Source organism: Coffea arabica, chromosome 5e (assembly GCF_036785885.1).
Source record: "Coffea arabica cultivar ET-39 chromosome 5e, Coffea Arabica ET-39 HiFi, whole genome shotgun sequence".
Lineage (NCBI taxonomy): Eukaryota > Viridiplantae > Streptophyta > Magnoliopsida > Gentianales > Rubiaceae > Coffea > Coffea arabica.
This window is the reverse complement of record NC_092318.1, coordinates 47,945,381-47,968,663: the sequence shown is the minus strand read 5'-3', so window position 1 is coordinate 47,968,663 and position 23,283 is coordinate 47,945,381. Positions and strand designations below refer to the sequence as shown.

The 23,283-nt window shown below is 35.9% G+C and overlaps 3 protein-coding genes and 1 non-coding gene across 4 annotated transcripts; 1 reads left to right on the top strand and 3 right to left on the bottom strand.

Annotated features, from left to right (window-relative positions):
• Positions 1-3,581: 3,581 nt before the first annotated feature.
• Positions 3,582-5,239, bottom strand: LOC113687816 (trans-resveratrol di-O-methyltransferase-like). Its single transcript, XM_027205341.2, has 2 exons — positions 4,401-5,239; positions 3,582-4,073 (listed from the first exon to the last, which is right to left on the bottom strand). The coding sequence occupies exons 1-2, from the start codon at positions 5,142-5,144 to the stop codon at positions 3,771-3,773; spliced, it is 1,047 nt and encodes a 348-aa protein (XP_027061142.1). The 5' UTR covers positions 5,145-5,239; the 3' UTR covers positions 3,582-3,770.
• Positions 5,240-11,075: 5,836 nt separating this feature from the next.
• Positions 11,076-12,729, top strand: LOC113687782 (tabersonine 16-O-methyltransferase-like). The gene is made up of 2 exons (XM_027205309.2): positions 11,076-11,960; positions 12,288-12,729. Exons 1-2 carry the CDS (start codon positions 11,109-11,111, stop codon positions 12,588-12,590), a joined length of 1,155 nt encoding a protein of 384 aa, XP_027061110.1. The 5' UTR covers positions 11,076-11,108; the 3' UTR covers positions 12,591-12,729.
• Positions 12,730-14,456: 1,727 nt separating this feature from the next.
• On the bottom strand, positions 14,457-19,268 carry LOC113688127 (uncharacterized). The gene is made up of 2 exons (XR_011814366.1): positions 18,360-19,268; positions 14,457-14,896 (listed from the first exon to the last, which is right to left on the bottom strand). It is a non-coding gene; the product is annotated as an uncharacterized protein (transcript).
• A 1,608-nt stretch (positions 19,269-20,876) lies between these two features.
• LOC113688288 (fasciclin-like arabinogalactan protein 9) lies at positions 20,877-21,913 on the bottom strand. The gene has a single exon (XM_027206076.2). The coding sequence runs from the start codon at positions 21,833-21,835 to the stop codon at positions 21,086-21,088; it is 750 nt and encodes a 249-aa protein (XP_027061877.1). The 5' UTR covers positions 21,836-21,913; the 3' UTR covers positions 20,877-21,085.
• Between the last annotated feature and the right edge of the window lie 1,370 nt (positions 21,914-23,283).

Sequence of the window (23,283 nt, the reverse complement as noted above, 5' to 3'; positions counted from 1 at the left end):
CAACTGGGTATATAGTTTATAGGGGTTTTTTGCATTAACCCTTTATCAAATGATTATTACGTGATTATTTATCTTATAGAGTACAAGATATACTTTGCTATAAATGCAAAAATAAAGATCCACCATAATAATCATTTCCAAATTTTATTTGTTTATTGTAATTTATTATGATTAATAAATATATATATATACATTTACTTTTTTTTTGAAAAAATTTTAACAGAATCTCCCCTTAAAAGTGGACTAAACTCCCTGCCAGCAAATCCAAAATAGACAACATTTAATCTAAACAATATTTCCAACAACTTGTCCAAATATTAAACATAAAACTACTAAAAGTCCCACACATTTCCTCCCCTACACTTAGAATAATATTCATAACACGAGCACACAATTAGAGTTTTGAATATCAATGATGTCCAAGTTTTCCATGAGTGCCACATCCTCTGGGTTTGTGTACTCTTTGTGTTCGACGTGGCTGGGCTGGCATCACTATATCGACTTGAGTAATCTGTGACTCAAGTCTAGCATCAAGTGCTTGGGTACTTTGACCTGCATCAAGTGCTTGCGTAAACAAATTCGTACTCCATTTATTTTCCAAAGTAAAGACAGCAACAGGGGAAATAATGGAAAGGATAGAAAAAGACTGTTGAATGTTGAAAAGTATCCTAGGTTTTAACTTATAGGAAAAGGATAGAAAAAGCAGGAAGCCTTAGAAAAGCAAGCTACTTGTTTCACATTTTTATATATCTTCAAATTTGCTTTAATTAGCTGGCTTTGGTCCAGTAGACTTTTCAACACAATTTGATAATAGAAATAATATAGCCAATTTCACACAAAAGAACAATTAACAAATCAACCACGGTTATGTGACTGAGGTACATACAGATATGACATTTTTTTTATTTCTGTCATACCTGTGAACTCACTAAAAGAAAAAGTGAAAACCCAATTACCTTAGTATATTTAAGAGTTAATAACATTTTTGCTTTCCTGAGGTAGGGTCTGTCACACTCTATTACTCAAAATTAGGCGTGTTCTTGGGGTATCATCGGTAAATCAATAGAAGAAGTAAGGGCTGCTTCGTTATTATTGGAATTCTCTGCAGAGTTTTTGTGAGGTTGCAGTTCCTGTTATACTTGCTGATTTTAAAGAATGTTGAGTTTATTGCATTCGGTTTCTCCTTTGCACTACCAATTTGGCCCTCTGACATAAAGATAAGAAAATGTGACCACCACTAAAGCTATATTCAAATGAAAGCGGGATACCTTTTACGCAATCAAAGATACTAATGCATCGTGGTAAATAAAAAATCACCTCAGGAATTCTCTCTCTTAATTAACCAATCAAATCTTAACTGGACTAATTACATTTTCTCTCCTCAAATGGAATGTACTGACTATACTCCCCGGTGCTGTGCATGGGTTAAAACTTGGTAGTTTCTAGGAAAATGGCTTTCCAAACAAAGGCCTTTTGGGTATTATTATGTTGGTTCACCACTGCGGTCTAAATTCAAATCTGATATATCTTTTAATGCTCCTATTACAAATTATCATGCTCTTAGTACAAGTTATTAATGCATTAGAGGGCTGGATTTAGGTTATATGGGTATAGATGTAACCCATCCCATGTGTACTTCATCGTTATCTCTAATTATGACAGAGACTTTGCACCAATTTTTTTTCTGTAAGTCAATAAAGTATGGAAACTTGGAATTATTAAGGTTTGTTTCGTAAGTCAATAAGGCAGCATGTATGTGACTATGTATGCCAAACAGAAATTTCAAGAAATCAACAAAACATCTAGCAAATCTAATTTTTATGATGCTGTTATACTACCAAATAAGAGACCAACCGAAACAACAACAATGTCCAATAAATTGCCATATCAGAAAAGCCACTTCAAGTCGGAAAACAAAAAATCCCAGAAAAAAATTTAATTCTTACCTCTTATGTTGTTTCTGGTGAAAGGACTCAAATGGAGAAAGTCGGATGCCAAGAGAAAATAAAATGTGCAGTGCAAATGGGACTCAAAAGTGAGGGGGTATCCTGTTGAGGTTGTAAAAATGGCAAATTGGGAGGAGAGAGAGAGGGGCAGCTAGCTAGCAGAGATGGGTTCCCAAAGGGGAAGCTCTGCAATGGCCGAGAGCCTCCGCTGCTTTCGATGAGAGCTTCGGACGAGAAAGTGCCGCCTTTCTGATTTCGCCTGAGGAGAAATGCTGCGGCTCTACAAATTTGAAGAGCTTCTGAGGACAAGGCTGAGAGATTCCGACGACAAAGCTGTGACCAAGATTTCCAATGACAAAGCGGTGACCAGGATAATTTTGAGAGTGAGGAGTTTTGGCTGCACGGAGAGAGAGTGAAGGGAGAGTGAGACAGACACCAACGATGAAATTGGGAATTTTGATTGTTTTCAGATTGAGTACCTCGCATTCAAGAAATGCGAGGTACTCAATCTCGCATTCTCCAAATGCGAGCTTATATTAAACTCGCATTTTCCAAATGCGGTCTTGTTTTTCTTTTTTTCTGTAAACACTTACCTCGCATTTGTGAAATGCGAGGTATCTGAACTCGCATTTCACAAATGCGAAGATCACAAGTCTGGAATCAACTTCAAAAATTACCCCTTTTGTAGAATAACTTTTTTTTTTCATCACAATTTAAGAATTTTCTCATCATATATTCAGGCTGATGGTGAAATTGCCAGTGATAGTGAACCTCTGCAAGTTCATTTCAAGTAACTTAGGGAACAAAGGAGTTAAAGAATTGTTTGGACAAGAGTTGATTGATTTTTTTTTTTTTAAATTTTGAGACATTCCCTAAACACATTTTGTTACTATCCTCTTACCCCACTACCACAAAACAGGAGAAAAATGTAAAAATGTAAAACAAAATGTTTATCCACAATTTTCCCATATTTATCCTTTTCAAAATTACACATTAAATTGAAAGTATTAACATTTCAATCTGAACTTATATGATAAAGATACTAAAATGTAAAACAAAATATTAGCCATATTTCTTTTCTCTTTACCTTCTTCATTTCTTCCAATTTTTAAATCACCCCAACCAATTCAACTTTCTTCCTCTTAATTATCCAAATTTAGAGAAAAATATTTTTACAAATGTTGTAATTTTATTAGTTGCACATACATACATCGAGTGCTGAATAATTAGTTTACAAAAAATAAGCCTCAAAAACATGAAATCCACAAAGGAAACAAATTCAGGCCCAATAATTTATTCAAACAAACCAGTGCGTGAGCCAATCTTCAATTAAATGGGTGAGCCAAACTTCAATTAAATGGGTATTAATAAATTCCTCATGTTTCCATGCCAACCTGATTTTTGTAAGAAATGTGTACTTATTGGCTATCCCACATTAAATGCCTTAAAAATAAAGTAGGCATACTATCACATCTTTCTTTGTACTAGTTGAAAGTACTATCACATCATTGCTGGCTTTACTAGGAAAATAGCACTATAGCAGGAAAGTTTTTTCAATGCGTGAATCTTTTGCCACTACATATTCCGACAGGAGAAAAATGATGTGATCTAGGTCACACTACACAAATTGCAAGATACAAAGAAAACAGAATAGTTCTATTGCCAAAATGGCGATTACAAGCGGAACAAAGCAAATTCCAACAGAGGGAGACAAAGGTTGAGGGTAAAACTGAAACCTCAATTATTGTAGCAGTACCAATCTTGAACTGAACTTTTAGTCTAAGGGTAAACCTGAATGAGACAATTTTGAACTGAACTTTTAGTCTATGGATAAACCTCAATGAGACAGCACACACCCAACACTGGAAGTACTTTGTAGTCACTGAAACCGGCATCTTGGAAAAGCTTTGCCCATTCTTTCTCAGTTCTTTCTTTAGCACCGTAACACATCAACATCTGCATGTCCACACCAACTTGTGTTTCAACTGACTCGCCATCTTTCATCTGGCTTTCCATAATCATGTCGATAATAATGACTTTTCCCCCTTTGTCTCTCCCTGGAATAGCCTCTTTGCAGTTCTTGAGAATCTTCACACAATCTTCATCACTCCAGTCATGAAGAATCCACTGTTTTCCAGTAAAATCACAAAATTTAGAATACAGAAATTAGCTGTGTTGGCGTCCTAAATTAAGATTATCACACTCCATCACTGCCTCACGCATCGATTAACGAGCGCCAAGAACTCCAGTTTCTATAGCAAATATTCTAGCCTCTCAAGCAAAAAGTTTGCATATGATTATTACTGTTATTCTTTCATACAACAGGCGTCTATGTTAGCGATCATACAAATCAACTATTAAAGCTGGACGTTCAATTGTTTATATTTTAGTTTATTGAAATCGTTGTAGACATGTATATCAACAACGGATTTCATAGAAAATGTCCTTAATTACCTTGAGCAAGATTGCATCAGCAGCAGGTACCTTCTCTAGCATATCTCCTGCAACAAAGTCCAAGTTCTCAGTTCCCTCTTGGCCGGCAATCACGTGTGGGAGATCACACACAACACACTCCATGTTGGGGAAATTTTGGGCAATGGCCCTAGCAACTGCCCCTGTGCCACCCCCAACATCCACTAAAGATGTCAAGCCGTCAAACACAAACTTGCATTCGGTCATCATCACCTGAACGATTAAAGTAGAATCATTGGCCATGGATTCATTGAAGAGGTTTGCAAAATTAGGTTCTTCAGCAGCATAAGCCCAGAAGTTTTTCCCATGCGCCGTATGAAATGGAGAGGGATCATCATTCCTGAACCACTCAGTCAAGGAATTCCAGGGCTTCACTAAAACAGGATCGCTCATATAAAAGATAAATGCCCTTAAATTGAAAGGCTCCTCTTTTAAAAGAAGACGGCCTGCAGCTGTGAGGGCATAGCCTTGATCTTGTAGAACAAAGAAGCCGGCATTTGATAAGAATCGCATCAAGCGATAGATGTGGTTAGCCTTCGAAGGGTTAATTGGAAGGGCAGAAACCAGCTCAGAAAGTGTGATAGGCTTCCCATGTTGATTGATGGCATCAGGGATTCCCAGTTCAATTGCACATTTTAGAGATGCAGACTTTCTGAAGTTGAGCATTTGGTTGCCTACATGATTTTGAGCTTCAAGAAGCTCAGTAAGATTCTCCGCTCTGTTCATTCCTGCAACTTTTCGAATCAATGATTTGGGCTGCTTGATTATTGCTTTACAAGTTGGGCAAAAATGGTTTCCAGTTTTATAGCAGGTGAGCACAGAGACCAACGGCAGTTGCCTGCACTTAATAGTGACAATAAGTCTTTCATTTTTTTTTTTTGGCTGATTAGTGACAATTAAAAACATTTGAACAAGTTCCGACTTGTCTGTTTTGGGCTTGTAAAGTTAAAAAATCAAGGTCTTTTCAACGAGTAGTGTTGGGCTGTTTCCTAGGTTCAGCCGGCTTCAAATCCTTAGTCACGCATAGGGCTGCAAATGAATTGATCGCGAGCAGCTCAAGTAGGAGCGTGACTCGAGTACGAGCTTGACTCGAGCTCGATCAACATCGGATTCGAACTCGAACTCGAGTTCAAAAATACTAAATTCGTTAGCTTGCGAACTCGATTACATATATATATATTATTTTTTATTTTAATAGTAAAATTACATATATATATATCCCTAATATTTTATTATTTATTTAAAAAATTATTATTTTATTCATTTTTAAAAATAAAATAATTATTTTTTATATTTTAAAAAAAAATAATTATTTTTTAATTTTTTTAAACTCAAGCTCGAATTTGACATTTTAAACTCGTTGAATTCGAGTTTTGTAAAATTAAGTTGAGACTCGACTTGATTAGACCAAAACTCGACTCGTTTGCACTCCTGGTCACGCATCCCAATTCGATCACTCAAATGACACACTGTAACATGAATTTCACTGACTCAGCTCACATATAAAATTAAAAAACTGTCACACGATGAGATTAGTATATTTAACATGAAATGATCTTTTACGTCCGCGATTGGGTTGTGACGGAGTGTCCGTAACTGAGGATTTGATGCCCAGTTCAGCCTTTTCGACTTAATTACCTTGATGTTATACTATGTCAGCAACGAACAAAATGAGCCAAAAAAAAAGGGCTCTCGAATTTACTATTGAACAATGATTAGTACTTGTTTATGTCTAGAATTAAAAATTTTAAATTTACTGACGTTGTTAATGTTGTATATGTCCTTTTGCACAGTGATTATTATTTAGTCCTATTGTCAATGATCATACGAAAATGAAATTTGTCTGTTTCGACTGTCGAAGCGAATCAGCAGGCTGATATACTGTTTGAAACTCTGGGGCGGCTTTCAATAATAGAAGTCAATAAAATGTTATGCCGTCCATTAAGAAACGGAAATGATCAAGTTAATGTTTTGTCCATTACGTACTTACTAATTGGTAGATTGTAAACTTAAATATCTTTCAAATAATCCAAACAATGTACAGAGATTTGAGAGAATTTTAAAATTTTCGTCAAATCCCTCAATCCGAATATAGCCAAAATGTAATTGTAAACAGCTGATATACTTACTTTAAGATTCTTGTTGAAGATTTCCTTGTTTTGGGTTGTTCATGATAATGATTTGATTTTTTTTTTCTTTCTTTCTTTAAACTGATGACGTTAATTTGTAACACGATCTATTCAATTAAGAGGTCTAGTTGAAAAATGTACTCGACTGCTCCCTTGCATGCATTTTAGGCAAGAAATGATCTTCTTTCGGCTGCCATTTGCATCTGATACAGGCAAACTTGTAAACTTTCTTCAACATTTTCTATTCCAGTATTGTTACAGGGAAGAATAGCTACAACGTGTTAGTTTTATCAATGTTTCTTCAATTATTCATTTCTTTACTAATTGTTTGCTTAGAAAATTGCCAACTTGGTGATGGTGGGATTTTTTAACCATCCGTGAGATAAACCGGAGTTACAGATGGATCTTTACTTTTGATTGGAAAGCAACGTAAAACATTACAGGTTATATCCAATAAACCCCCTTGAAAAATTTTACATTCTCTTATTGCCCCCTGAATGTTTAATTGAACCAATCCACCCTCCTTTGTTAATACAATTTTTCCACTTAGGTGCAATTAGGTCAGGCTGCCCCGAATTGATCATGTATAACATACATAATTTCATTAATTGACTAATTACCCTCCTAATACTACATAAAATTTCACAAGAAAGTCTTGGACGAATTTTTGAACTAATAAAATAAGCCAAAACGAACTCTAGATAATTATACTTATTGCAAGAACTTTTGAACTAATACAATAAACAGTATAATGTGCTTAACAATCCTTTTTTTTTTTTTGCAATACATTTTGCAGTAGTAAGTATTAAAAAAATTTTGGTAATTAAGAACCTGTGCGGTAATTTAGTCACTTCACGAGACCATGCAGGCAAAAAATCAGGCTTCCTGGTCCTACTGTATCTCATTAGAAAATTGTAGAGCTGGCAATTTGTCCCAAGTCCCAATGGGCTACCCATGCCCAAAGGAACTTTGGGCGGGATGGGTATTATAATTTGGTATTGGGTTTAAGTTGGGACACATCCCAACTATACCCATTAATGAATGGGAAAGGATGGGAAATACTTGGGTACCCATTGGGCTCAAATGGCAAGGGCTCCGTTTGGATTAGCTGTTTTTGGTAGGTGTTTTTGAAATATTTTATTGTAGCAGTGTATATGAAAAAATTTTACTATAAAATTTTTTTGAAATATTTGATATATTAATATGGATGGGATGTTTCTTGATTGTATATTACTGTAACATTGTATTTGAAAAACTTATTTTTTGAAAAAAAAAGTCAATCCAAACGGAATCTTAGATTCAAAAATAATCTTTAACAATTTTTATAGTCATACCAGCGAATATAATCTAGTAGTCTTCCTAGTCATTATCCACAAGAATTTCCAGCATTTCAGTTAGTTTAGACCTGTCATCCTTGGACAATGATAAGGATAAATATTCAACATCCTAAGGATCTTGGCCATCTTGATATATGTTGGAATATGGCTATATATCTATCTTTTCCTTTATTTTTTAATCCAATTTTTGGTGGGAATCTTGAGTATAAAGCACTTGCATGTTTATTTAATAAAACTAAAAGAAATTTAATAAATCAAAAATATTAAAATTATATTAAAAAAAATGAATTAAAGGAAAAAAAATATGTAGAAAATGGATTTGGGTATTGGGCGGGATCAATCTAAACCCATCCCAAAATGATCCCGCCCAAATTAGTCCCAAAACACATATGGGTAAGGTTGGGCCCAAACCCATATGACTCGGTTCCATCTCAAACCCAAGCAAATCCCGCCCATCCCGCCCATTTTGCCACCTCTAGAAAATTGTAATGGCATAAGCAGTAAATTGGTTCGATTAAATATTCATAGAAGAATGTGAGAAAAAGGTTTTTTTAGGGGGTTTATTGTAATTAACCCTTACATTAACTTGGGTTTATTGTAATTAACCCTTACATTAACTTAAGTATAATATTTCATATAACACAAGGATATTAATCAGTCTCAAAAGTTCATTTGTTGTTCATATAGTCTAAATTTTAGTGAATCTGGGCCAACAATATTGCATCTAGAAAACACAAAAGAAAACACAATGGGTCTATTTGGATTGAAGATTATATAAAAAGAAATTAAACTACTACTATTGATAGGTTACATTTTTGTCATTAATTTGGTGATTATTTCCTCTTTTTATTTTATCAAATATTGTATTAATTGATGGATTCTACTTATATTTGGTAATTTGTGTTCGTTGTAGGAATTTGAAGCAAAAAGAGATTAAAAACGTGATTTTCATTGAATTTTTATGTTAATCAACATGGGCGTGTTAAGGTCTAATTCTGTAAGTCCAGAAACACAGGATTTGACACGTAAGAAGATTTTCAACTCTGAATCAAAGTCGTGAGGATCGGATTTGGCCGAATGAATAGTCTTTCGTTTGTAACAGGACACTAGTCCATTCTTACTGTCTTCACTTTTTGAAAAGAGCTAAAGCCGATTGGAAATTGAATTTTTTTGCTAAGTAGAAGTAGTTTAGTAGTATTAGGGAGCGGAACAGTAGGAGGAGCCGGTTTCTTTATCTTTTCCCTTCTCCGAATAAGAGACTAGTAGCAGTAGTAGTAGTAGTAGTAGGCAGTTTTTCTTCTTTTCACGAGAAACAAAGAGACGTTTTGCTTTTCTAGGCAATTCGATACTTTTCATCGCACTCTTTGGAGATTGGCCGCGGCAATAAACTCCAATATCTCGCGCATGGCTTTTTTCATGGAGACAGAACTAAACACTTCTTTTCTAGTCAAGGAATAACGAAGGATTTGGTTCATTTAAAATTATGAGATCGAATTGATTATTTTTATTTTTTTTATTTACTGATATTCGTATGTTCTCTGATTTAATTTCCATGGATTTGAAGTTTGAGGTATGATTCGTCGTGAATGAAATTTTGATTTGGCAAAATGAATTTGTTAAAGATCTAAATAGTCATAGGGATGACTTTATTCTTTTAAACCTAATTAATTCCATCCAAACCCAGAAAACTCCCTGAGGATTCCCTTTATGGCCATAATATGGCTCATGTACAAGAATTTGTGTGGAACCAGACCTTAACATCCTAAGCTGACGATTATAAAAACATAGGTAACTGATTGTGAGTTTGACCATTCCATGGGACCTATAGAATTTTATTGAAGGAGTGAATGAATTTTTCAGTGTCGGATCTAGTTTAACATGTGGGTTGCAAGAAACGATTTTTATGACGATGTTGACGGAATTGCTTGGCTTGATAGTATTATTGGTTTGGTGCAAATGTAAATGAAGGTGATTTATAAAGTACTTGTATAAAAAAGGGTAGTTTAGGATTCTTGAGGAAAAAATCTAACTTATTGGGTCTATATTATTACATGAATAGTAAAAACAAGGGAGCTAGGTGTAATTTATAAAACTTGAGGAGAGCTCTTTGTAATTGTCCTAGAAAACGTGGACGTGATTAGTAATATAACATTTTTAAATATTTTTGAGATTTTTTTTTCCTTTTCCATTTAGTGTGGAATTCCAAAACACTTATTTACGTTGATTAATTTGGATTATTAGAAAATTTGGCAATGCGAAGTGGCTTAATCGTAGGCATAAGAAAATAATAGTTGTTGAAGATGCGTACCCCCCCCCCCCCCCCAAAAAAAAGTAAATTGATATCAGATGAGGATGAGGATTATTTAACATACACGATGGGCATCAAATGGGAAGGGAAGGATATGTCTTGTTATAATGAGGATAAAAACCTTTCAGACAGTTGTAGAATAAAACATGATAAACATTAAAAAGAAAACTTTAAAACTTTCCATTCAATAAAAGCCCAATTTTACCTAAAAAAAAAAAACTTTTTGCTGTTATTTTAAAAATATTTATATATATAAAAAAAAAAAAAACTTTGATGTTGTTGGCTTTTATTTCTTTTTAATTTTTTTGATAATGCAACCGCTTCCAAGATTATAGCACTGATGCAAGTCGTATATTGCAATTGGCTTACAGGATAATTATTGGCTCAGAAGGTTATCAACAATGAACAGAGCACAAATGCGTTCTCATTTGCTCGTAATTTCGTGATTCGACAACTAAAAAGACAATCGAGAGCCCTTTTTTTTGGCTCATTTTATTCGTTTCTTAGTACAACATCAACGTTATTAAGTTGAAAAGGCTAAACCAGGCATCAAATCCTCGGTCGCGAACATTCGGTCGCAATCTAGTTGTGAATGTAAAGGACCATTTCATGTTAAATTCACTAATCTCGTCACGTGACAATTTTTTTTTAATTTTACATGTGACCTGATTTAGTGGAATCCACATTGCAGTGTGTCATTTGAGCGACTGACTGAATTGGAATCGAAAACTTCGGTAACTGAAGATTTGAAGCCGGCTGAACCTATGAAACAGCCCAACACTACCTGTTGAAAAGACCTTTGATTTTTCAACTTTACAAGCCAAAAACAGACATGTCGGAACTTGTTCAAATGTTTTTAATTGTTACTAATCAGCCAAAAAAAAAAAAATGAAAGACTTATATTAAGTGCAGGCAAATGCCGTTGGTCTCTGTACTCACCCGCTATAAAACTGGAAACCATTTTTGCCCAACTTGTAAAGCAATAATCAAGCAGCCTAAATCATTGATTCGAAAAGTTGCAGGAATGGAAAGAGTGGAGGATCTTACTGAGCTTCTTGCAGCTCAACATCATGTAGGCAACCAAATGCTCAACTTCAGAAAGTCTGCATCTCTAAAATGTGCAATTGAACTGGGAATCCCTGATGCCATCAATCAACATGGGAAGCCTATCACACTTTCTGAGCTGGTTTCTGCCCTTCCAATTAACCCTTCGAAGGCTAACCACATCTATCGCTTGATGCGATTCTTATCAAATGCCGGCTTCTTTGTTCTACAAGATCAAGGCTATGCCCTCACAGCTGCAGGCCGTCTTCTTTTAAAAGAGGAGCCTTTCAATTTAAGGGCATTTATCTTTTATATGAGCGATCCTGTTTTAGTGAAGCCCTGGAATTCCTTGACTGAGTGGTTCAGGAATGATGATCCCTCTCCATTTCATACGGCGCATGGGAAAAACTTCTGGGCTTATGCTGCTGAAGAACCTAATTTTGCAAACCTCTTCAATGAATCCATGGCCAATGATTCTACTTTAATCGTTCAGGTGATGATGACCGAATGCAAGTTTGTGTTTGACGGCTTGACATCTTTAGTGGATGTTGGGGGTGGCACAGGGGCAGTTGCTAGGGCCATTGCCCAAAATTTCCCCAACATGGAGTGTGTTGTGTGTGATCTCCCACACGTGATTGCCGGCCAAGAGGGAACTGAGAACTTGGACTTTGTTGCAGGAGATATGCTAGAGAAGGTACCTGCTGCTGATGCAATCTTGCTCAAGGTAATTAAGGACATTTTCTATGAAATCCGTTGTTGATATACATGTCTACAACGATTTCAATAAACTAAAATATAAACAATTGAACGTCCAGCTTTAATAGTTGATTTGTATGATCGCTAACATAGACGCCTGTTGTATGAAAGAATAACAGTAATAATCATATGCAAACTTTTTGCTTGAGAGGCTAGAATATTTGCTATAGAAACTGGAGTTCTTGGCGCTCGTTAATCGATGCGTGAGGCAGTGATGGAGTGTGATAATCTTAATTTAGGACGCCAACACAGCTAATTTCTGTATTCTAAATTTTGTGATTTTACTGGAAAACAGTGGATTCTTCATGACTGGAGTGATGAAGATTGTGTGAAGATTCTCAAGAACTGCAAAGAGGCTATTCCAGGGAGAGACAAAGGGGGAAAAGTCATTATTATCGACATGATTATGGAAAGCCAGATGAAAGATGACGAGTCAGTTGAAACACAAGTTGGTGTGAACATGCAGATGTTGATGGGTTACGGTGCTAAAGAAAGAAGTGAGAAAGAATGGGCAAAGCTTTTCCAAGATGCTGGTTTCAGTGACTACAAAGTACTTCCATTGTTGGGTGTGTGCTGTCTCATTGAGGTTTATCCTTAGACTAAAAGTTCAGAATTTGTACTGCTACAATAATTGAGGTTTCAGTTTTACCCTCAACCTTTGTCTCCCACGGTTGGAATATCCTTTGCTCTGCCAGTAATCGCCACTTTGGCAATAGAACTATTCTGTTTTCTGTGCATCTTGCAATTTGTGGAGTGTGATCATCATTGTTCAAAATTGTCAGTATGATTAATTGATTACTGAGGGATGAAGTTCTATCCTCAGGCTCTGTGTCTGTCTTTTGTTCATCGCTTGACATGTGTAACTAGATGATTTACATCTAAGTTGAGACAAACTTAAAGCCAAACATCAGGAACCATGCAATACAACTAGATGATTTACATCTGTAAACCTGTATCAGAGAAACTCGCCTATCAATGTCTATAACTAAGTTGGATTAGACGAATCAACAAGAGTCATTTCTAGTATCTATACATCTGTACAATACATAAGGTGGAAGCACAATGTATAAATTGGGAGCACCCCTGCATAGTCTTCTATAATAACAACCACTTTTCATAATTGTATAGTGCTATTGTCAAAGCCTATACAATTGAAAATTCATAATTGTTACCATCACGATTTTTGAATTTATTTCAAGTTATTTATGGAAGTTATTTCAAGAATAAATTCTTCCTAAATTTGCAACAAAAAAAAAAAAGGGATGAGCTTTCTTGAATGGAGTGGAAAAATGAATTCTTCAAACCAATTTTTTCAAAGTTTCCAAAAACAAGAATTTTTCAAGTCGATGCTAATTTTTTTTTTTATTTATAAGATAAAACTAAGTTATTATGATTTTTATTTATAATAATCTATAGAAAAATTTCTTAAAAGAAACCAAAAAAGATCAAGTTGACGGTAATTCGCAAAATTTTTTTGAAAAAATTCAAGTGCTTCAGTTGCTTAGATTGAAAAAATGTATTTAACCAAATTGATAATGAATAAATTTTGCAACATTTTCAGAAAATGAGTATTCATATGATACAACTATAATTTGTATGAATGTTAGTAATTTTTACTTTTTTTTTTTTGCGTTGTAAAGTTATAATGTACTGTTAAAAAAATAAGTTTTACCGTACTAAAATTTGACCTCACTTACTATAGGGTATTAGTTTCGCCCCTGCAGACAGAGAATGTGCCTTAAACACTAGTAGAAAATAAACTACACACTCTTTAACTCGAGTTGGTGGTGTTAACTATTAACTCCCTAGCTGGTTGGCCAATTAACTCCCGGTCCCAAGCTGAATTGGATCCAGAAGGCACCGAACAATGCAATAAAATTTGGTTAAAAAAATGGTTTAACCAGCCGAAATTTGTAAACAATGACGTAAAAGGAAAAAAAATTGTCATTCAAACAGCTGTAACTGTGAATTTACCTTTTTTAAGTATTAGTTAAACTTAATTAATTGGATTGAGATTCAATAGCCAACTGACCTCCGATAATGCAAGCACCGAGTATTGATATGCAAGTTGACTCTTGTTTCCTTCAAAGAAGACAGGCGAGTAATGTAGATGGAGAGGGAAGCCTTTCACTTGATGGATGATGCTTTTGTCATATTGTCCTGTTCGGCTGTTCCCATCTGGTTATGGGACAAACATCTCCAAATCTAAAATCAACTAGTACTAGTCTACCACTGCAAACCAAAACTTTTGCCAGTTCTATTTTGGCAACGGAATGTTGGAGTTTCTCCACATATTCCCCATGTCCATATCTCATATAATTGTCACAAGCAGATGTATGTATCAGCCAATGATATGGTACAAGAGAAACATATGATATGGATGATCCCCCGACCCCAGAAGTGTAAAAACGAAGAATAATATCAAAAGAAAAAAGTAAAGAGTTGTAATTGTAACAGAGTGAGATGCTGCAGAGCAGTACAGCCATGATAAGTAAATTGAAGTAATTCAGGAATCCACCATAACATGCTCCTCTAAGACAGGAGGAGCACAAAGTAAACAAAAGAAGAAAATCATACAAACAGATTCTACATTCCTTTGTCATCTTCGTTTTTTTCTTTCCTGATTTAACTGGAAAATAATGCAACAAGGTCAACAGTAAGAAAGTAAGGCTTTGATCCTCGAGCCTCTAAGAAATGGCACCAGTTCAAGAAACCTTCCTGTCACCCGGTGTTATTGCGGAGAGGAGCTACCTGGTCAAAATCAACATCCATGACACAAGCATCCACTGAGCATCTAAAACAACTGTGAGATCCAATTTTAAAGATCATCCATTGGCAAAGACCGAATTCTCAAGACTTCATTCATCCTTGCCCCAGGAAAGACGATCTCAGCTTCACAGAATTCTGTACAAGTCAAGTTTGAGTGAGAATAGTTTGATGCACGCCATCACTTAGCTGTGAAAAGGAAAAGGGATAGATGGGAAAATATGTGCAGGCACATCATCATCTCATTTTCAATGCTTTTACCAGCCAATAATAGTGGCTGTCTTTTCAGTTATTAGTAGATCAAACAAAGTTATCAAGAGCCCTTACAATTGAACCCTCAACCATTGTGAAGGTTGATAGGGGTAATGAGTACGTATCCAGACACAAAATTCATCAGTAAAAACAGTGACCGTCCTGAGGCAGCATATATTTTGATAATGATATCTCAATTATATAGAAAAAACAATTTTGTGAGTATATGACACACAAACTGTTCCAATGGTTGAGATGGCAACTCTGTGAGTCTTCACGAAACCTTGGTGCATTCCTTGCACCAAGAATCATTTTATGGCCAAACGCCTCACTGCAAGCCATAATACAACTAGCCTTCTACAATGCACCTTAGCCTATGTGAAGAGAGAACAGGAGTTCAGTTCAAGAGCCTGAAGTGGCACTAGCTTGAATCAGCAACAAGTTGATCATCTAGCAGTAAACCCACAAGAGTCAGGTTGCATCTTAGTTTGACCATTAAATCAAATTATCATCTCTTGTAAATAACTTGAGCTAAAAATATCATCCTCCCCATCTGCTCTGACATAAGCATCAGAGACCCCGACTAATTTATAAAAATACTCTACTTTCTAAGGGAAAGAGAATATAGCTGTAGGCTGACCTTTACCAATATTACATTTATTTAGAAAGTCACTTTTTTGGATTGCTTTTAGAATGTCACAATACCTTAGACAATTAGATATAAATGGTATTGAGGAAGAAAAATTTTATTCAAGCATTCAACAGCAACCATGTAATTCTATACAACCCCCGATGGAATCTTTCTTTAGCAGTGCTCCACTAGTTGTCCGACAGGCATGGCAGTAGGAAGAAACATAGCAAATTCTGCGATTCTGCCCTTTTTAACAAAAGGCCTTACCATAATTTTGCTCAGTTGATGCGAGAGAGATTATATCCTTCCAGATGCTTCATCAAATATATGCCATTCAACCCTCAAACAAACTGTGGGCTTGTTCTCAACAGCTGTAGATAAGCTACATGCAGCTTATTTGAAATTGAATCTTTTAACCTTGGAAATTTGATGATGACATTGAGTAAATGTTTTTGCCATCACATTTTTAAAAAATTGAGTAAATGTTTTGAGAAGCTAAAAGCCAAGGCCTGTTTTCAGAATCAGCTTTTACTAATTTGGAAAAGAAGCTGCTTGTGGCTCATACAATAAGCTGTTGAGAACTAACCCTGTATAGGAAAAGGTCAAACAAGTATGTACAGGCAACCTAAGAGCCCATCCAAGCATGTACAGAAGTTTGAAAAACCTTTTTTCTCTGGGAGAAGCTACAAACAAAATAGTCACCCTCGTTTCTCACTTTGTTCGATAACTGTAGGGCTTTTCTATTCATGTTCTCCCCATATTGAAACCTTGTAGCCCCATTGGTACCATGTCCATGCTTTGCCTTTACTCATCTGGCAACTTCTCCAGCAGATTGAAGGGCCTCTAGAACCATTAACTGCTCGAGCAAAAAATGCTCAACAACAAACACCAAGGTTCACCTGGCACATTGCAAGAAAGGAAGTGCATCTTCGCCCCTATTTTGAACAAAAAACTCTCACGATTATGGGCTCAACTTCCAACTTCTACAATCAACAGTAGTATTAAATTCCAGAATTTATAGTCTTGAATACCAGTCATGTCAACAATTGTTGCCAGTGCAGACACAAGGAGATGTTGAATAAAAGCCAATACTGTCTCAAGAAATTTTTGAAATCTCTCAATTCTACAACTGGTGTTCAGTTTTACAGATGCCATTTGCCAGTTCAAGAAGTCATGCCAACCTTATGCAAAGCTTTGTGAATGCTAACTGCACAAACCAATCACTCAGAAGTGTCCAACCTAGGCTAAAGAAAAGCACATTATGGTCCGCATCTGATTCCTCAGAAGTACATCGAAAGAAAATGCTGAGCAGAGTCAGATCAAAGACATCAACGATTAAGCAGAAATTATTGTTGTCAAACTAAATCAGAAAATTACTCTTCCATTAAATTCTCCAGTTATAATTTTTTGAAAAGAAAATATTCGAAGCAATTGAACACCATCCACTTGATACAGCAACGTCAACATCAAAATATCTTGACTTCTTGTGCCAAGCCCTAAAAGGAATCAAGAGAAAGACACAAAGACCCACACAAAGATCTTAATCGGTTCACTTCCCTTCTCCCCTTATGAATTTTCTCTAGATCTTTTATGCCAAAGAATAAAATAGAGAAGAAAAGATCACCAATGCTTGACAACTCAAGCATGCAAAATTGCGCATAACTTGTTTACTATGAGATTAATTAATTGGAAAAAAATTACGAACGAGTTAGTTGCTCTTTCAAGATTTGAATTGTACACTACACATAACGACAAAAGCAATCATCACCAAACAAAAGCAAATCTCCAAAAATTTACTTTCCCTTGAGCCAATAACAAATTCACCCAGCTGAACTACACTTAATCTTCTTGCATGGTCTAACTGTACTTTAAACACAAAATTTGGAGAGAAACCTAAAAATGACAGACAAATGAATATAAAGAGACTGGTTATGAAACCATGCCGCCTACTTCCCTAATGAAACACGCAACCATATTTGCGGCAAAAGATATGTTGCCCATATAATGGACACCACTTGTCATAAAGCAACAAATCTTCCCCCAGGGCTATTGTTCAACCACTCAAATTTTTTTAGATCCTGCCATCTCTGGACCAATATAAATGTGCACGTGCTACGGCTTCTTTGGCAAGTCTTACATTAAAAAAAAAAATCCATGCACATATACCAATAAGAAAATTAAACGCTGCATATTTACAAACAACCACTCCGCAAAAATACAAACATGTCAACGACGATTCTAATATCTCTGAAGGAAAGAAGAATGCACAAATGTTTTTCTGGTGACTGACTCTCCTCACAAATTGTGAGGACAGAGGCTAATTCAGTAGAAATCACTATAAAACAAGAAAAGTCCAATCAGAAATTTATACACAAGTACCACATTAACAGGTGAAAACAAATCACCATATACACCAAGAACTTGACGTATTTTTTCCCATTTACTTCTACATGTATTCAGGAAATAATACAAGCGAAAGCTCATAAAGAGAAAGCACATAAATTTTAAAGAATTGTCTTCCTTAAACAACCAACTTCCTAACCCATAGGCCGAACATATAAACAAAAGCAGCTATAAATAAATATAATGATTCACACATTCAAGAACAAACTCTAACATATCATTGGAACATATTTAAATAAGAACAACCATTTTATCCATTGTCAAACACCCCAAAAGAAAAAAGAACAAAAAAGTGATAAATGATCTGGACAATACCTTCACCCACTGGAACTCGGGCGAGCCCCACTTGAACCGGGTCGGGTCGTGAAATTCATTGCCTCAGGTTCAGCACCAATCCTTCTCATCCTCTCATAGCCGCCTCCAGATTTCGGTCTCCCTTCCTCACCGTAATGATTCGGAGCTCCAAACTGCCCTTTTCCTCTTCCACTGCCTAGTCCACCCTTCACAGCCTCGGGTCCAGGTAGCTTCGCCTCCCGGCCCGCAAAACCCGGTCTAAGATGTGGCGGCACAAACCGGTCCGATTTCAACAACGGCGCGGTCAAAGGAGAAGCGGGTTTCCCGGGAGACGGCAAAGGAGACAAAGTGACGGGTGAACCGGATCCGGTTCGACCCTGCGGACGCAGCGAGATGTTATCCGGTTCAGATCCGGTTTGATCTGGAACTTTATCCGGTTTCGTCAAAGCTGGAGTTTTCGGAGCTGGGTTCTGCGGAACAACGATGGGTTTCGGTTTTGGAGTAGCGGGTTTGCTCAAAACAAGCATATGGCCATGGATTCTTGAATTTGAGATTATGGTTTTATTGGGACTTGTCAAAGATGAGGCTGACGATGAAAGAGAAGATGACGGAGAAGGAAACGATGATGAAGAAGAGCTGTTATTGCCTACTTTTTTCTCATAGATGTCATTGAAGTTAATAGAGGAATATTTATTGGTTCTTGCCATCCACCAACTCCGCCGTTGCCACCGCCTAAAGCCACCGTGTATGGAGGAGGTGCAGAGGTGTTATAGTTATACAATGGGAGAGAAAATGAAGAAGAAAAAATGGTAACGTAAGAGGTCTAGGACAACGTGTAGTAAGTTGCTGTTTTATTGTCAGCTGGTTTTGAGAAAAATAGTAATTATTAATATTTAACTAAAGTTAAAAGTGGTTCTGATCGTAAATGGATTATCTAATTAATTAACCACTTTTAAGCAAGGTTCCATTCCATAATGATTAACAAAACCTAGTATTAATTGTGTCATGTTGTCCAAAAAATTGGGAGGCATTTGGCCCAAAAAAGTGATATAATGTCCAAATTTCACCTAATAAGAGTATAGTGAGTTAGCAATTTTTAGATTAAGCAATATGAGCCATCTATTATTATCTGTCCATTTCATCTAGAGGTTTTATATAATTAAGGATAGAGGTTTCTTTTATACTAATTAAAGCTAATTTTCTTTCACGGTTGAGATTTCTGATCTAAAATTTGTAGAAGTGAATATCTGAACTGTCATCTGTCAAATGAAAAAAAAGTTAAATTGGTAAGAAATAAATAGTTATAAGAAGATAAAAGTTTCATACGTGCCTCATATTTCCTTTTTCTAGAAAAATTACAAGAGAGATAAGAAATAGGAAAGAATGAAGTGTGATTAGGAAAAATTCTGCAAAGGGTGCATTGGAAAGGTGGATTAGTGGAGATGCCACAATTTTGGACTTTATACTACAAGCATGGATGGATAGTCACTTGTATACAATATCTTATTTAAGTGTGCAAAGAAAGTTGTACGTTTTAACAAAAATAACCGCAAAATAATGGGAGATTTTAGGTTCTAATCGCCTTTTCCCTCTCATACTTTCTAAATTCCACCACTCCTTTATTTAAAAAAAATCAAATATAAAGTGCAAATAACTTTCCTAGTGTATAACTGAAATTATGCCTCTTTATGAATTAAGATTCCAAACGAATCCTTTCACAAAATATTTATAAAAAAAAAAAAAAAATCCTTTCATATGCTAATGCATACCAATTTTAGTAGATTATTCTTGAGTACATTATACTTTTATCATCATCTTTATAAGTGAAAAGGTTTAAAAAATTATGATTAATGTAGTTAATTTCCTTTCAAAAAAACTACAAATTGGATTTCAACGTGTTCAAAATCTCCGGTTTGAATTGTTTGGATAGAGTGTTATTTGGAATAATTATTGTAGCACTTTTTGTGATGTGACGTATGTGAGATAAAAAGGTGGTTGGAAATATGAAAATGTGAGTTGGAAAATGTTGGAGAAATCTGCTATCCAAACACTTCTAATTGTCAAAAAAAAAAAAAAAAGAGTAAGCCATTCACCATAGCCTCTAGCAAACTACAGTTACAGTAAGACTTCCCCTACAATGACAAATTAGATAATGGTGATTAACCAAGTTAATGACACAAAGGTTAATTTAGAGAAAATGTCTTGGTGAAAGTCAAGCTTAATGGCAAAAATTAGTAGCTAATGTGGAAATAAATTTAGATGCTTCTTCATTCCATTTTTTTTTCCCTGAATAATTCGGTGCTTCACGAAGCTTGTTTTGAGTCATAATATGCTAACAAAAATAAGAGATCCGCATACAATTGGTGTTTCAGTCAAAGCTAAACTAGTGCACTCACTTCCAAAGCCACTTAAAGATGTAGTGTATGATCTTGGGATTAAGTGGATCTAATTTCTACGACGCAATTTGCTTCAAGAATTTGTGGAATTGCATTTATTACAAGCATCTGAAACAAATATTGATCATTGTAAGTACACCAATAAAGTAAAAAAAATCTTTGCAAAATCAGATAGATACAATGTACAAAACAATGAAAACAGAGGTAATTGCCGAAGAAAAGAAACAATGGAATACAGATTGAAAATATGCAGAGATATATAAGGTCTAAATGCCCAGCTCAAGCAACTTATACCACGAATCCTTGTAGCCAATCAGACCTCAGAAGTATATATTTTCGTATCTCTCCTCCTCAAAACAGCACCCCCATGCAAAGCAACCAAAGCCCTGAAATCAGACTCAAGCCAACAGTCGTACTTTTGGCATCACTTTTAGTAGAAGGCGTTTCTGCAGTAGTATTTCCATCACCAGAACCACTCCTGGTTGAGTTCAAAGTTGGTGGAGATGAGACAGGAGCAGAAGCCTTGGATTCATTGAATTCCATTGGCCACATAACCTTATCTAATTGATAAATAGCCAAAGGAAATTTTCCCCTCACAACATTATAGATTGGAGTGTTAACCGTCCCAGATGATACATTGACTTGGTTTTGGTTGGTTTGGCCGGTGAAATTCAGGCCGAAAACGCCCCCATCTTGGCCGGAAGCTTCGGTTCTGACAGGGTTGCTGACTGTCTGAAGACTCGTTAAGGTATAGTATTTAGGTATAACGTGGTACTGAATAAGTTGAACTTTTTGTTGCTCTGAAAGCTTGTTGAGTGCACCTGCTGGGAGGTTTTGGAATGCATTGTCTGTGGGTGCCAAGAGAGTCATTCCGTCATGGGAATTGTTGAGTTGGTTGTCGATTTGATTGCCTCCTTGTGTCTCATCCAGGAGGCGAATTAAAGTGCTGAATCCGCCAGCTTTGTCAAGAATGCCGGTTGTGTTGATTGGCCCTTCTGGGGCTGGGGCTGGAGCTGTGGAGGATTGAGCATTGATGCGGAGGAGGAGGAGGAAGAGAAATGGGGCGAGTGCCAGGAGTTGAGAGAGAGCTGTTTGAGCCATTGTGGTTGTGGTGATGGGCAAGAAACGGATTGATAGGAGATGGGGTTTTATGGGATAAGATGTAGAAGTTTGGCTGGAATGAGCTGGCTATGGATTTGAATCAAGACAAATCCTTGTTAGAAAGAGAGAAATGGACATCTAAAAAAAATATATAATATGGTAGAAATATCAGCTCAAGATTGGATCAACACCACTTGTAATAGTCCATCAACTAGTGATCATGCAAATTTCAACGCACAACCACGTCCAGAGCACTATTAAGAGGTCTAAATTAGCACAATTATGGATCGTTGATTGAATAATACTTTTGATGGTGACTGCATTCGTTGAAGTTGGATACATCAAACACTTCAGTCGTATTGCTATAACAGATAAAAAGTTACAAACAATTTAACTTGAGAATGCTTCAACACAAGTTTCTGATCATCTAACTGTTGAATGATGCTAGTAGTATTTTTTTTTCTTCTCAAATGCGCATTTGGAAGCCTTGGCAGACGTCGAACGTGCAAATTCCCATGTTCAGTAGACAAAACCCACAGCCACAGGGATGAATATTTATATTCATCAAGGGGCGCATGTTCCATAATTCTACTGCATATTATCCTCAAGCTTCCGGTCAATGATTGCACATCAGAGTTGTATAAATTTGAGGCTGGCGATAAACTGTACATGATCTGGACCCAACAGCTTTACCAACTCTAGTTCAGACATCAGGGGATAGAACATGGGATTTAATCAAGAAAAGAATATGCAATGTAGAACTTTTGACAGACTGGCCTTAAACATGGCATATGGGCTATGGCTATCTGCTCAAAAGGCATGGCTTCAACCACTAAGAACATTTTCAGTTTTATAATGCCTATGATTGATCTGTCTACTTGCTTTCTGATTTGTTCTATTTTGAGCATTGGTCCACTGGTGTCATACATCCTCTGCTATTATATTCATTCCCTATCAGCCATCTTGCTAGTGGCCAATGTCTTATTGCTCAACTGGTAAAGATTTGAGCCTTGAGTTAGGAGCACTCTTGTCTTGAGTCTTCTTCATTAGTAATAATATGTAAGAATTACTGTAAACTTGCTAGTGCTCATTTAGCCTTTTTCTAAACTTCAAACATCATGACCGATGCACTGTACAAAAAATTAGAACCCATGCACACTACAATTTTTTAGAACCAGTTACGGAGGCCTTGTTTTCAGCTGTTTTAGACTTTACAAAATTTGATTACAGAAACTGATTATAAAGAATAATCAGAATCAGTGAAAGCTATTTTTTAGGTGATTATAAAATTCAACTTTTTTATCATTAAAAAAATCTATAACCAGAATACAAAAATATTCGAAGAATCACAAAAAACTGATGGTACAAAATCAAAATCTATAATCAGTTAAAACAATCAACCGAGAACAAGCCCAGAATAGGGTTGGTGACAAAGATTGTCCGATTTG

What these genes read in the sequence shown, in the direction of transcription:
- LOC113688288 (XM_027206076.2), bottom strand. Translation starts at nt 21,835, where the DNA reads ATGGCTCAAACAGCTCTCTCTCAACTCCTGGCACTCGCCCCATTTCTC.
- LOC113687782 (XM_027205309.2), top strand. Translation starts at nt 11,109, where the DNA reads ATGCCGTTGGTCTCTGTACTCACCCGCTATAAAACTGGAAACCATTTT. An exon ending in CTGATGCAATCTTGCTCAAG is followed by an intron (nt 11,961 to 12,287) that starts GTAATTAAGGAC and finishes ACTGGAAAACAG; the next exon opens with TGGATTCTTCATGACTGGAG.
- LOC113687816 (XM_027205341.2), bottom strand. Translation starts at nt 5,144, where the DNA reads ATGAACAGAGCGGAGAATCTTACTGAGCTTCTTGAAGCTCAAAATCAT. An exon ending in CTGATGCAATCTTGCTCAAG is followed by an intron (nt 4,074 to 4,400) that starts GTAATTAAGGAC and finishes ACTGGAAAACAG; the next exon opens with TGGATTCTTCATGACTGGAG.